At 41.3% G+C, this 15,049-nt stretch overlaps 1 protein-coding gene across 1 annotated transcript in view; it reads left to right on the forward strand.

The window, feature by feature from the left end:
• LNX2 (ligand of numb-protein X 2) overlaps positions 1 to 12,515 on the forward strand; it is a 53,559-nt gene extending 41,044 nt beyond the window's left edge. The window contains exons 7-11 of the mRNA XM_009327751.1: positions 842 to 988; positions 3,735 to 3,912; positions 5,705 to 5,936; positions 7,711 to 7,869; positions 10,676 to 12,515. Of these exons, the coding sequence (XP_009326026.1) occupies positions 842 to 988; positions 3,735 to 3,912; positions 5,705 to 5,936; positions 7,711 to 7,869; positions 10,676 to 10,811 (852 nt within the window). The 3' untranslated portion in view covers positions 10,812 to 12,515. The remainder of the gene's footprint in view (positions 1 to 841; positions 989 to 3,734; positions 3,913 to 5,704; positions 5,937 to 7,710; positions 7,870 to 10,675) is intronic.
• The last annotated feature ends 2,534 nt before the right edge of the window (positions 12,516 to 15,049 follow it).

A 15,049-nucleotide genomic window follows, 5' to 3' on the forward strand; every position in this document is an offset into this window, starting at 1 on the left:
TGCTGACTGAATGTTGGTGAAAATTGCTCTTTTTTTAGGAAAGTTGGAATAGACCAGCAGTAGGTTCTTGCAGTCTAGCGCAGTCATCTTTCCTTAAGCCAGCACCACATAGAGAGCTGTGATACAAATGACTAGTAAACATTCGTTTCAGGTATCATTTTTAGAGCTTTCATGGCAGTTAAAGGAAAATAACAATGATCTTGGGAATTGTAATTTCAGTTTCCCAGTTTTTTGATACAGTGAAGTGGTCAGAATTTTACACTGGGTAAATTTATCTATTGAGGTGTATTTTTGCGGCAATAGAAAGAGTTGATGTTTCATTTAACATCTGGTATCCGAGTTTCTTGATATCCCCCAAACTCCAGAATTTGATGGTCTGCTCATATATACCATCTTTCTTGGGAGTCTCTTTGGGAAATACCAGAGGTGTTCAGAGCTTTTGGCCAAAATCTGCAGACCCTGGAGCCATCACGTGGGCATTTCTTTCTTTTATTGCTACCTGTTGCAGAAGTTTGCGGAGGCTGCAAATGGAATTGGGTGATTTTTAATGTTTGAAGCTTCATAACACAAAGTGAGAAAGAGTCCTTTTGGCAAAGGGTTTGCAGCTGATACAGTTTTAACACCAGGGGAAAAGCAGGAGTGTTAATATCACCTCTGTTCTGGGGGGAACTTCAGCAAGAAGCAAGTAAGGGACTGTGCAGTCTAAGAAGTTTGTGGCACTCCCAGGAACGGAAAAACAAATTCTGCTGTCGTCTTGTTTCAAAAATCATGTGTTTTCCTCCCCCTCTGCTAATAATCAATATCCTATCAACTTCATTACTTTGTTTTATATATTTGGCAGGCTAGCGGGGAGAGAGTGAATTTGATCATCTCTAGACCCCTGAAGTCACAGACGGTCAGTATTATCCGAGACACGGGGACTCACAACAGCAACTCACACCAACACCAGTCCCAGCAGCTGTTTCACAGCAGACCCAACTCACATAAGGTTGGTGTTTCTCTTTCTAAGAGGTATAAATACAGTTTTAGTCTTGTGATGGTCTAAGTGTGTAGCAAGGTGTCCTGGTTTCGACTGGGATAGAGTTAATTTTCGTCCTAGTAGCTGGTACAGTGCTGTGTTTTGGGTTTAGGATGAGAATAATGTTGATAACACACCGATGTTTTAGTTGTTGCTAAGCAGTGCTTACACTAGTCAAGGACCTTTCAGCTTCTCATGCCCTGCCAGCGGGAAGCTGGGAGGGGGCACAGCCAGGACAGCTGACCCAAACTGGCCAAAGGGATGTTCCATACCATATGATGTCATGCTCAGTATATAAACTGGGGGGAGCTGGCTGGGGGGTGGCGACGGCTGCTCGGGAACTGGCTGGACATCGGTCAGTGGGTGGTGAGCAATTGCATTGTGCATCACTTATTTTGTATATTCTTTTGTCATTGTTACTATTTTCCCTTCCTTTTCTGTCCTATTAAACTGTCTTTATCTCAACCCACAAATTTAACTTTTTTTTTTTTTCCTTTCCAATTCTCTCCCCCATTCCACTTGGCGGGGGGGAGTGAGCGAACGGCTGTGTGGTGTTCAGCAGCCTGCTGGGTTAAACCACAACACAAGGCAAGACTGGAAGAAGGGGTTATATCTTCTTTTTTACCTACTTTTTTTTTTTTTTTAAAAGACGACTTCCAAGTACTGAAGTCCTGCATCATGTCTGGAGTGGGAACAAAAGATATGCAACAGCTTTTCAGTATGTTTTGGATTTGCTGACTGCAATGAAAGAAGCAAGTTCTCTGAGTTCATACAGCTGTAGTTGTTAGACCTTGTCTAAGACAGTGGCTCATGTGTTACTGCTGCATGGGAGAGCTGTCATTCAGGAATGTTATTTTTTGTTGCCGCTGTGCTGGCTGCAACCAGCAAGGACAGGAGATGTGGTGCACACCACGCAGCATATAAAGAGCAGGTTGGAGGGATGTGTCATCTCTATGAGCCAGCAGTGCTGGCTGCAAGACTGCTGAATTCTGTAGGGTCAATCTGGGAGAGAAAGAAAGAATGAAGAGACTTTCATGAAGCTAGTGTTAAATTATCCAGAAGACCTACAGAAGTAAAGCCTGTGCTTGAGATGTTCTTGTAGTTAGAAAAATATGACTTCTCACTGTTGAGAAGTTGATTTTCTGAAATAATTGTCATGTTGACCATGTCAACCAAGCCACCTTTCCTCTTGTCCACTCTGTTGGTATCACTGTTTAATGTCATACTTCTGTTGGGAGGATTTACATGTGTTGGCAGTATTTTCTTCTAAAAGTTTGGGTAATTTCAGAAAAGAACAAGTGAGGCTCTAGGAAGCTTGTTTTCCTCCTGAGGGACAAAGGTGAGGCTCCTGAATACAGTTAGCGGCTGTTAGTACTTGCCATAACGTTAGGCCATATCAACACAATGATTACAGCTCATCTATACAGCTTGAACCCACTTTCCGTCTGCCAGCATGGGTTGTGTTCATATCGCAGTTCCAAAGTTGATCTGTTGGCTGAGCTGATTTCCCTCACGTATCAATACCACCCGTGGGCTCTTTCAAAGTGGGAAGTCCCATGCAACGGCAAGTGGACATTTCCCATGTTTCATACCATTTATCTTTGCCTGTCTCTCAATAACCTACAGTTGGCTTAGAAGTCTTGTGGCTTAAAAAATGTTTATATAATTGCATGGCACCAGCCAGTTAGTCCTAAAGCCTGAAGACTTAAGAAGGAGTTGCCTTTATAAGCTATGGTATGTATACATATAGCTACATAGGCAATTAACATGTGTATGTGAGGAGTCAGAAGGAGCGTGTGGCATTGGAAGTCGAAGAAAGGAGCATTGCCATTTTCCAAGAGAAGGCAGGGGAATAAATAAGTATTTGTAGTTGGAAGAATCTCCCAGGTTATTTCTTCTGTTATTTTGGAATCCTTGCAAATATTCTGTTGATTTAAGATGCTAGTGTAGGTATATGTGCAGTGGTTTGAATGTATCACTAAACACCCTGAAGAGGAAGAGCTTCAGCAAATAAAATATACTTTGATTCAGGTTTAGATCCTTTTGATGGGGCAAAACTAAATAGAGGCTAAACTTTATAATTCAGGCGTTAGAAAATGAAATACAGGATCTCTTCTTGCTTCAAGTTTGGGTCTTGATTGTAACCATTAGGGAGCCTGCACAAGGCACCCATTACCAGCCTATAGCGTTGATCGACCTTAGTTACTTTGTGCTCTGGGAGATTCTACGTACCAGCTGCAAAAGAAAACATGACGTATAAGGGCTTTAAATGGTCTCTCTTTGTCAGCATGAAAACACATGTGTTTTCATTTCTTAGGGGCTTCTTTGTAATTCTGGGCCGTATTCTACTGACAGATGAGGTAATGCTGATGTCCACCAAGACATCAAAAGATTTGTTTCCACTCTTTTGACCATATGGTTTTGTAGCCCAGTCCTAAAATTTAGCATATTCCAGTGTGGGATGCTAATAAAAGCTGGAATGAGATTTTCAGGATGGGCCTTTACAAACTTTCTGTCTATATTTAAGTATCTACATTGAGTGGCTTTTTTTTGTTTTTTTTCTGACCTGGAGGAAATCCAGCCAAAGCCGATTTGCACTACTTAGTCTTTTTAAACTGTTCTGTTAAAGTGCCAAAGTATAGCTTTGGGGTGCATTTAGTTGTGTTTTGTTCTGGTTTTTTAAGTTTTAACAATGTTATTTATTCTTGTCAAACAGGATCTCTCGCAGTGTGTTACATGCCAAGAAAAGCACATTACTGTGAAAAAAGAGCCACATGAATCTCTGGGAATGACAGTGGCAGGAGGCAGAGGCAGCAAAAGTGGCGAACTGCCCATCTTCGTGACAAGTGTACAGCCTCACGGGTGTTTGGCAAGAGACGGCAGGATTAAACGAGGTGGGGCTTGGCTTTCCTGGTGGCACGGGTGGCCTCTGATTGCTGTTTGATGAGTACGTTCTCTGGAGTCAGGTGGTGTCAAAAAGTCTTTTCACAGATGTGGGAAAGTGCGGATGGATGCTTTTCTTCATGTTTCAATAATGGAAACAGAGTATTTAGTATCGCACTTCCACCTTTTCTAGGAAAGGGATGTTTAGAGAATGATAGCAGGGGAAGCGGGTAAGATCAGGAAATGTCTGGTTAAATTCTTTAAAGCTGGTGGTAATCCCCTGAGCTGAGGATCTGGTGCAATGCTTTTTACTATAGTGCACACATCCTGTTTTTGTGTTTAATGTGGTGGGCTGGGCCACATCTCTGTCCGAGGAACCTCTGCTCCTCAGTGTAATGTCTGAACAGCAGACATGCTCTGATGGCAGGCCACAGCTCACTCGTGCTGAGTTTACCCCCAAAGCTACATCAGTGTTGAACCTGGTTCCTGAATGCTTTCATATCCTCTGGGACAGCTTGGGTTTGCCAGTCTTCAGGGGTGCTACAGCACCTACCCGTGTTCCTCGGCTTTGCAGATGGGAACCAGGAGGTGGAGGTTAGGCTCGGTGTAGGTGAAGGCAGTCCTGCCTGATCGATAGCAAAGCTTTTGATGATTAAAACATACTGTGCCTTATGCGAAACAAAGACTGCCTATGGGATCTCTGCGATTCAGAGTTCACAGAATTACAGGTTGTTTTAGGGAAGAAATTTAGGAAAAAAACCTTCACAGATTGCAAATTTAAAAAGAACAGTGTGGGAGCATCCTTATATGCTTCTGAGAGAGGGAGATTTACACCCACATACCAACGGGTATGCTTCCTTTTTCTGTACTACTATGAAAAGCACACTTGATGGAAGAATCGCAGTTGCTTTCATTGTGTAACATTAAAGTAGCCACAGCAGCAACAAAAGTGATCTCCAGTTAAGCTGCACCTCAACTTTAGGTTTCCCTGGGAGGAAAAAGCTTTTAAAAAATGACTCTCGTTCCAAATGTGACCCAGGTGTTCGCGCTTTTGCTTTGGTTTTTCTGGCTTTCATCGGTAAGTGAGACTTTGTGTGAAAGTGGAGACTGTCACTGCTTGGACAGTAAATAACATTCTTGTTTTCATCCTGAGGCTTTTTAAAAATATTCTGAAATAAAATAAAAATTGTGGCAATTTTTTTTAGTGGCTTCGACTCTTTCCAGATTATCTTTGTAGAGATGCTCTTTCTTTCTTCTAATGGACTGGGTTTTGTACCCACCTTTCCAGTAGTTTTTGAATTCCATTTTGTTCTCCCGAGTAACAAGGTGAAAAAGCAGAAGACCTAAAAGACCCTATGGAGCCTCACTTACCTACAAGACTTCGTTACTTTACGGTGCCCTTATTGTTCCTTCCATCATTCTTCCTTCCCTTTTAAAGTTAAGGTGGACCCAAGATACACCACTGGAAACAATTATCTAGTGGCATCTGCAATGGCAGTTGCAGTAGAGATGGAGGTGCTTAGGTAATTTTTGTCTCAAATTTTTGGGGCGATATACCATTGAAGCCACAGCATGTGATGTGTTATGTGGAAATAAATGATACTGATCCAGCTTAATAATGCAATACATTAATGTTTCAAACTGGCAGTATAAGGCTTCAGAGCTATTCACATTCCCAGGCTGTTAGTTCAGACTGCCTCAGCTCCAAAAAATACAGTATTAAATGAAACCCTGGCAAGAGAGGTGCTGTCGGTAGGAACGACTCTGACAGACTGATGTGTTCTCACTTGCGCCTTTGGACAGGTGATGTGCTGCTGAACATCAACGGCATTGATTTGACTAACCTAAGTCACAGCGAGGCGGTGGCCATGCTGAAAGCTAGTGCTGCCTCTTCGGTAGTCGCCCTGAAAGCCCTCGAAGTCCAGATTGTTGAAGAACAGCCCCAGGCTAATGAAGAGCAGTTGAGTACCATCAGTGAAAATGAATACGATGCCAGTTGGTCACCGTCCTGGGTCATGTGGCTGGGACTTCCAAGGTACAGAATTAATTGATGAAGTAATTAGTTACCTGTTTTAAGCTAAGTGTGAGAGAGATACAAAAGCAGACCTTATTAGTTACAGCACATCTGCCCTTATTTCTGCCTGACCGACCATCTCAGCTATATTCGGTTGGCAGTGTGCTTATGAAGCGGACTGTGAACAGGAGCAATGTTTCCTTAGGAAGCTGGAAGATGAACAGACTTGGTTTATCCCTTCACAAACCACAGCAACTACCCATGTGGATTCTGCTCATTGAACACAAGTCATCTTTTCTATTGCTTAACTATATTGTATCTTCCTGTAGAATATCTAAAACCGGAGAGATTATTAATAAAAACACAAAGTATTTACCCACATGTCTCTTTGCTAATCTGCTACCTAAATTTATGAGGCCAAATATACAACTTTAGAATATTGGATCAGACTTGCCATCCTCACATACTCTTGACACAGGTGTCTTGCACATGTACGAGCCCGTAGTTACAAATCCCCATGTATTTTTTTCAAGAACCCACTACCATCTCTGCCAAATGCAAAAACTCATCAAGATTTGCAGCGAGCTCCCTCCCCTTGACTAACCTGCAGTCTGCTGGACATCACCGTATTTCATTTTTACTCTTCTGTTTTTCGTTCTCTTGTGGCTACAGCTATAAGCTCATTCTGGCATTGCTTGCTATCAAGAAGAGCTCTCACTACAGCAAATAGTCTTATTAACTTCAGTCAGGATGTGCAGGTTAATTCATCTCCCTCTGATAGAGTTACCAGGCTCAGGTCTGTAGTTTAAGCACAAAACCACAACAAGAATCAGGCGTATTGGTAGCAGAATTGCAGTTGAAGATAACAGCCATGCGTTGGCCGTCCAAAGATTTCACACTTTTTCATTTTATTTCCTGAGTTTTACTATCAGTTAATTTCTCTTCCATTCAAGTATTAAGGAGTTACCTAATCTCAATAAACAGCTCTCAGTTTTGGTAAATGTACTTGCTTTCCATGCTTTAGCAGCGGTTTATTGCTTATATACTACAGATACCCATGCATGGCTCCTAAAGTTACGCTATGCATTGTGCTGCTATTCTTTAAAGGAGTGTTGTACATCAGTAAAGAACTTAGCATCTTGTTTACCCAAAAGTTAATTTCTATGTTTTGTTTTTTTTTTTAATTATTCTCTACTTCATTGTCAAGAATTCATTTTCACTGGGGAAGATAACATATACCAGTACAGTTAGTGAAGCATGATCTGGATTACTTACATTCTGTGTACTAAAATGGTTAATCATTTATATTTTCATTACTGGTGATACATCAGTTCAGAGGTAGAGAAGATGATGCATGGATTTTTAGATCTTTACTTAAAGTAGAAAAAGCCTAGACTGGCTGGGGGTGGAAGAAAAACGCATTGCATTTTTGACTTGCAAACTAAACACATCGGGTATCTATTTTTCACCCACATTCTTGCCACCTGTGAAATCCCTAAAATGCCATTCTATTACTGTCAGTTTACAGAGTTAACTGTGCTTAAGTCATTATTCTAGCACTGCATTATTTCTTTTAAAACACTTTTCTGTCTCAAGATTGTGGGCTTTTTTGGTAATCGGTTTGAATATTGCAAAATGACTCTGGGAACAGAAGTCTAATCTCCATCCCTCCCCTTCTCTTCCATGCTTAGCACGGTGGTAATGATGAGACAGCAGGTGTTGTGTCTACTATAAAAATATCTATATGTGGTATACACGGCTTTTTCTCTCGCTATCTGGTGCTTCCATTCCACAGCTGCCTACATAGCTGCCATGACGTAGTACTGCGGCGGAGCAATTTAGGGAGCTGGGGTTTCAGCATTGTCGGTGGCTACGAGGAGAACCACACGAACCAGCCTTTCTTCATTAAAACGATTGTTCTTGGAACTCCCGCGTACTTTGATGGAAGATTAAAGTAAGCGAAAATAACAGGAATAATAATAATAATAACACCACTAATAATAATAAACACTTTTATATAGTTACATGCCAGTGCAACTAATTGCTTAACGAAATATGCTGTAGCATCTTGTGCTGGGGAGGGTCATGCAGCCCAGTAGTGCTTTGCCTCCCTGATGAGTGTGATGCAGGGAAGTACAGGGTGTTTCTGCTGGGGAAGGGGCGTCTGTCAGAGGTGGTGCTTGTGCTGGCACCTCTGCCATCTCCCATCCACCTCCCCAGCTGCAGTGCTGATGTCACCTGCTGTCTCCGTCTCCCTGTTGAACTCTTCTTTAGGCCAAGAGACATTGCAAAATGTATATGTGCAGAACTGGCCAGTTTATAACATTTTTGTCTTCCTAGAGAATAGCCAAAAAATTAGAACTTACTTCTGTAAAGTGGGAAAAACTGCTTTATCCTTTCATATAGCCTTCTGAAGGCATTGCTGGAAACTCTGGTACTGAAGATGGGTGCTGCTGCTGTAATGGAAAGGCCAGAAAGTAGATGAAAAAGATCTCTGAAAAGATCGTTAAGGAACAGAGTCCCCATGCCAGTGCCCTGAGAATCATTAGTTGGCAGGAAAGACACTGATAAATGAGGCAAGTTCAGCGAAGGCCCGAGATGGTGGGAGCTGGAGCACTTGCCCTGTGAGGGAGAGGGCTTCAGGGGCACCTAACAGCTCCTTCCAGTACCTACAAGGAGATTATCAATGAGACAGAGCCCGGGCTTTTCACAGTGGTGCAGGGCGAGAGGGCAAGAGACAACAGGCACAAGTTGAACAAAAGAGGTTGAGACTGGTTACAAGGAGAAACTATTTCCCCGTGAGGATGGTCAGGCAGTGGCTCAAGTTGCGTGGTCTCTGCCCTTGGGGGTTTCTGAGACCTCACTGGATAAAGCCCTGAGAGACCTGGTCAGATCTCACAGCTGACCTTGCTTTGAGCAGGAGGTGGGACTAGAGACCTCCTCAGGGTCCCTTCTGACCTTAAAGATTCTATGATTCTACTTAGACATTATGTTTGGCTGCAACCCTCAGGTCTAGTATCCATATATGCATCTTAGCCTCGTTTAGGATTAGTTCAGAACTAGGGCTTATAATTCCTCTTAAAAGTTCTCTTGTTCATAAACTCATTTTTTGTGAAGGTGGCAGTAAAGAATATGCAACTTGAAGTTTTATGGCATGATTTTTACATGTAGATTTACTTACAAAGCAACTTAAGAAGAAAATGTACTTATGCCTAGAGGCTTGCCAGTAATTGATTTTTCAGTTCAGTGACTAAACAAATAAATGAAAAAACAGCTTGGCTGACACAAAATTACATCTTTTTTGGCCAACTATGAAACAGTTTAGATTAAATGAAAGATTTTAGTTCAAGCCGAAGAAATAATTTCAGATTGGGGAATTAATAACTAGAAGTCTTCAAATGGAAATTCAAGCATCATTCCTAAGAAGAGGGGAAGAGTGGTTGTGGTCACACTTACCCCCTTGTAAGGAATGAAAAAGATGCTCTTGTGTGATATTGTGATATAGTACCCTCTGTTCAAATGTACTGTCTCACTGAGAATGTGGACTTAAAAATGGGCCATCAACAATGGAGAGCTCCTCAGAACCTGCACCATGAGTTATCATGGGGCAGGTCTTTTTGAAGCTGTTCTGTTTTGTTTAAATTATCTAAATGTTTTGTTAGGCTAGAGAGGAGGGAGAAAATAACTTCACAGTTCAATAGTTAAGACAGTTTTCTGTCTACATTATCTGTCTGGTGTGATTTTATAGAAGGTGAAATGATTTCAGCAGAAGGGCTGGGTGAGTGAGACCCCACTCAGTAGCATTTTGGTTTGGTTGATGGGGTGCCTTGGTTCAGGCAGGGAAGCGCTTTTGAGTGCACATTTGGCTGGTGTTGGTCACACTGCCTCTTCTTCCTCTGCTCTGCCCTAGTGGGGCAGGAGAGCTCAGGAGAGCATCTTTTTGCCATCCATTTTGGTGCCTCCAATAGTTGGGAGGATCAGTTTCAGGAAAAGTCCTGTTTGATCTCCAGAGTAATTTTCGACTGCTCTGGGCGACGCCAAACACACACTCAGGTCACAGAGAAGAGATGCATGGAGATGGAGCATGCTTAATGTAGGAAGAACTTAAGTGCTTTTTTTAAAGTTTCTCTTGAGCTTGTAAAAATTGAAACTTAACCCTTCGAGGTCAATTTTCTCAAGGCCAGTAAACAGCACCCTCCCAAATTTCTATTCCCTGCTTCAAAACACAGAGATGCTACAGCTTCTCAGTTGAACCATCTGCTGAGGGAGATTTCAAGCCAAATGGTTACATTTGACAAAATCATAAGCCATTGAAAAGAAGGTTCTTGGTTGGAATGCGGTTGGTAGCCATAAGTATCTTTACTTACACCTCCTACAGTAAAGGCATGTTTGGTGTAAATGTGTTATAATCCACACAAACAAAGAGAAATGCTTTTCTGTCATGCACATGCTATCTCATTATCTTCTCTTGACTCCGTTAGATCTTGCCAACTCTCTTCCCTCACATTTCCACACAGGTCAGCTCTTAATGCAGAACTATTTTTGTATTAGAATTCAAATCCAGTGATTTGGGAGTTTCCCAGATGAGTTTCAGTAGTAAAACAGGCTTAAAATTGAACCCCTTGGGGTTTTTTAGCTACGCTTCCAACCTGATGGAAACCTATCCCCCCAGAGGTGAAGTGCTGTTTGTTGGTGTGTACTGGTTACTGCAGAGCAATAATCATCATTTGTTTGTTTGTTTTTTCTTCTTGTGTTTTTAGGTGTGGTGATATGATTGTTGCTGTAAATGGACTGTCCACGGTTGGAATGAGCCATTCTGCGCTTGTTCCCATGCTGAAGGAGCAGAGGAACAAAGTAACTTTAACCGTGATTTGCTGGCCTGGAAGCCTCATATAGATTTGGGAATCACTTTGGTTCAAGCAGCTTCTTTTTCTAGATAGCTGACACAAAAATCTCCTCCATCTTTTTTTCCCTATTGATACAGCTGGTTATAAGCAGGGCCAAAACTGCTGTATTTTCTTTCTTTATGGGCCTCTCAGACTTGCTCTATGTACCTTTCCATCCTGAAATAGCCATTTCTGTTTGCTATATTCATTGCTGACGCAAATGCAGATATACACGAGCTCACAGAGAAACTCCCGCTCTGATATGGCTGTCATTGAGCTCTCCCCGTCAGGCTTGTAGAGTCAGCAGAAGAACTTAGTGGTTCTTTGGCTTTCTCTGCACAGTCCTCAAGTTATATGTGATATATAAATGTAATAGCCATGTACCCTTTCTTCCCTGCAAAGGGAACGTGTGTCAGTACAGCAATGACACATCTATCTGCTGCTATGAGTCAAAATCTGTTTCCAAAGGTACGTCTCTTCATTTCGTAAGCCTTTCCATTTTTGATTCCATATTTCAGACTGATTCAAGTAAGCCATCTTACACATCAGAAATTACTTGGTCCCCCAAATTTTTCTTGCAGGGCATCAGTGTTCACAGAAAAGTAGGACAAAAGCCTGATATTGCTGGAATTTTTATAAAGTGCAATAATTGGACTCTTTGTTAGGAAACTTTAATATATTACAGAGTTTGTATCCTATAATGATGAGAAATATGGAAGTAATTACTGTTGCAACGCTGGCAAGAATACACACGTGCCCGAGGTCGCCTTTGAGTGAATGGCTTGCAGTATTAGACTTGACTTTACAAACGAATGTTTTACTATGTCAGAGAATTTTGATGAACATTTTTATGAAGATAATTTTTACCGTTTCTATTGTAGCTGTCAGCTCTCTTTATGCATGTGTGGAAACAATACTTTGACTTGTACTTTCTAAATGAGAGAATTATTTCCAGGAAAAAAGCAAGCTATTAAGAAACCATACGTTATGGTTTACAGGTGGGCAGGCTAGAAGGAAGGCTGTTTGAATTCAAGTCCAACTGCAAAGTAAGCTGCAAAGTTCACTCTTGTTCTGTCACCTCCTGACAAATGTGCAAATGCCTTGATATCAAATGCTGAAACGATCTCTCTTGCATTTCAGGATAGTATTTTTTTTTTTCCTTTAGAGAGCAGCTGCTGTTAAGTTGTCAGTAAGAGTAATACTATTTATCTTGGATTGTATTTAGTATTTTTACAAACCAACCTGTAACTTCTAGACTTTGCCTTTCCGTGATATTTGCAGGCTAAGCACCCATTTGTTTAAGAAAAGAAGGGTGGAGCGCAGAAAGAAATGTGCTGACCTGGAGCTAACCCTGTGTGTTGTCAGTGTTCTGCATATTTGAAAAAGAGCTTCATTTATAAACCAGGTTCCCAACCTGAACTGATTTTATGAATGACTTCTGTATTGCATTATTAATTACCAGAGAATGTATTTGAGAATCACAGCATATTTCAATTGTGAAGCATGAACTTTATTTTCAAACTTAGCCGGTATAACATCAGGGCACATTATCGCATGACATTAATTCCAGTAGCTTTGTTTTCAAAAGAAATAAAGTTACTCTTTTGCAAAAAAATTGTAAAAATATCATATGAATGAAGTGGTTTTATTCCTCTCTGTAATGTATGCTATCAGTTTAATTTCATAATATTAAAATACAAAAGAATGTCCTCTACAGTATATTACTGTAATGAGAATCTTTGTTTCTGAAGCAAACACCAAACTTATTTGATACTCTAACTGATTTGAGAACAAGTTTCCTCCCATCCCCAGATGCTGTTTAACTGTATGCTTTGCTCTTAATGCAGATTTTTTTGTACAGTACATCTTAGTGTAGACTTTAGGGGAGATTTTGACATACGTACTAGATTTAATGTTTTTTATTTTAAAAATTACACTTTTCTTCCAAAACCCTGCAAAAATCAGATTTTTGGATTTTTTTTTTCTTTTATATGTATATGTAACAAAAGCATGGGTTAGCTTAAACTGTGCGGTTTTGTTTCTGTGTGCTGTAGCTTTTGATCAGAATGTCTAGTGATAAAAACCTTTCTGAATTAATTCCCTTCATGAATCATTTTTTCCCCTTTCTCTTGTAGCTGCATAGTTGGGTTTGGTTTTCTGTGCCTTCTGTTTTAAATTATTTCAATTTTTTTTTTTTTTCCCAGATATTGCTATCTAATTGTACGGTATTAATGAAGGATGAATAAAAGTTCATTCTACTCATTGTAATAGCTCAAAGTATTGTCTCACTCTTTGCAAAAGAACGGGTAGCTCAATGCAGACTCAGTTTAAAGATATGTCTTTTCTGCTGTGATTTACCATAAATTGCAGTTAGTGAATGTACCAAAAGAGTCTGAGGGCATGCTTATCCTGCCAGGGTAACGTACCAGCTGTTTAACCAGTAATTCCAGTACTGAGAAGCGTTTCTAAAGCGGAGGTAAGATCTGTGCCTTATGGTACTTTGCCGCGAGCAGCATTTCCTCTTTTCCCCTCAACGCCACGCGGTACCGATCAGCTGGAGGATGTTTTCACAGCATAGATTTGATACAAGGAGACAGTCTTGCTGGAAACATCAGTTTTACAGCTGAAACTTGAGCCTCCGGGTAATCAGTTCCCATCTCCATCTCCTGCAGGCAAGTATGCTTTGTCTTTAGACGTCTGCGAAGCTGGAATGAGTCTAAAAGCAATTTCTTAATGATTTGCGGTAAAGTTGCCCAGAACCTGGATTCTTATTCCTTGCAGTAGTTAGTGGGTTACGAATAGATGAGTTCCTTTAAAACACAACCATGTCTGTGTACAGAAACGCAGAAGAAACCAGACGCATCTGCCAGTAGGTTATTAGCTCTTGTACTTCTTGTAAGGTAAGAGCCAGACCATCAGACTTTTGATTTACAGCCAGATTAATGAATTCATTGTTGCAGCTGAAGGTGCACAGAGCTGTTGTGTGAGGTGGTGGACCCAGTCATCTGTGTGCTGGAGCTTTGTAGGAGGAACATCTTCCCCAAACAACCCTGGGGATCTCCAGCGAAGAATGTAAAATGGTTTATTCTGCTTCACAGCATGCCAATGAAGTGAAATCTGAAGGTATTTTATTTGCCGCTCTAAACTTCCTATTTAGAGTCAGGAACAACTGAGGGGAAAATTCAACATCGCAAAAGAATTAAGAATTCATTTATTTGCAAATTCCCTGGTAGATCTGGGGTGGGTATAATGAAAATCTAAGCCTGGTTCTCAGATATAGCGTGAGCCAGATAATACCAGAAGCAAGGCAAGTTCCTTTTAGTTAAGAAACTTGACCATTTAATTCTGAGGCAATTTTAATGGATCATAAAAATTTGTTAATGAACTAAGGTAGGAGATCCTGGTGAGTTAAAAGAACGAGTATGCCAGGCAGGGCAGCAATGATGGCAGACATAGAGTTAAGGCCACACGTGTCTGATGCCACACGGCCCAAGAAGTTGTTGTAACACCAAGGAAGGTCGGTGAACATCCTCATTCCAGTTGTCTCAGGCAACTTCTAGGCAAGCTTACTTACCTAAAAAGTGGATCTCCCCCGACACATAGAAAAAGGAGAGACAGAAAATGATTTGCGATGGCCTTATCACACCTGACATAAATCTGTCCAGCTAGCGAAGAACAATTCCTAGACTATTGTTGCCCAGAGGATGAAGAAAGCCTTAGACTTTATGCTTCTGGGACAATTCAAATAATGTTATATGGGTAAGAAAGTTTAATTCTAGCTAAATGTTGATGTCCTTCGGTTTGTTGCCCTATCACATGGATGGGTCCCCTGAACATTAGCAGTGCAATATGGATGCAATGCCCATGTCAATGATGCATTGCAACTGACGTGATGGTGATGAGAGCTCCCTTCTGTAGAGTGATGCAGAAAACTTCAGAGAACTCAGAAATCAAAGAGGCCTGAGAGTCCAGTCAAAGGTGCGGAGCCTGCTCAGCATCAGCTGTGGCATTCACTGTGCCTGAAGCTATTTTAGAAGGAGAAGGAATGTGTTTGGGTTTGGGGGTTGTTTTTGTTGTTAAACTATGCTGGTAAAGGCTGGCTGGAGGAATCTGTGGGTTGTAAGCACTGCCAAGCAGGAACAGCATGCTCCTCAGCAGGGAAAGCCAAGTTTGTTTTGCCAAAGGAGGAATGAGAACCAACCGCTCCCGTCGCAGGAGGGAGAGGAATTGGGCAAGAGATGGAAGGGG

Source organism: Pygoscelis adeliae, unplaced genomic scaffold, assembly GCF_000699105.1.
Source record: "Pygoscelis adeliae isolate BGI_AS28 unplaced genomic scaffold, ASM69910v1 Scaffold14, whole genome shotgun sequence".
NCBI lineage: Eukaryota > Metazoa > Chordata > Aves > Sphenisciformes > Spheniscidae > Pygoscelis > Pygoscelis adeliae.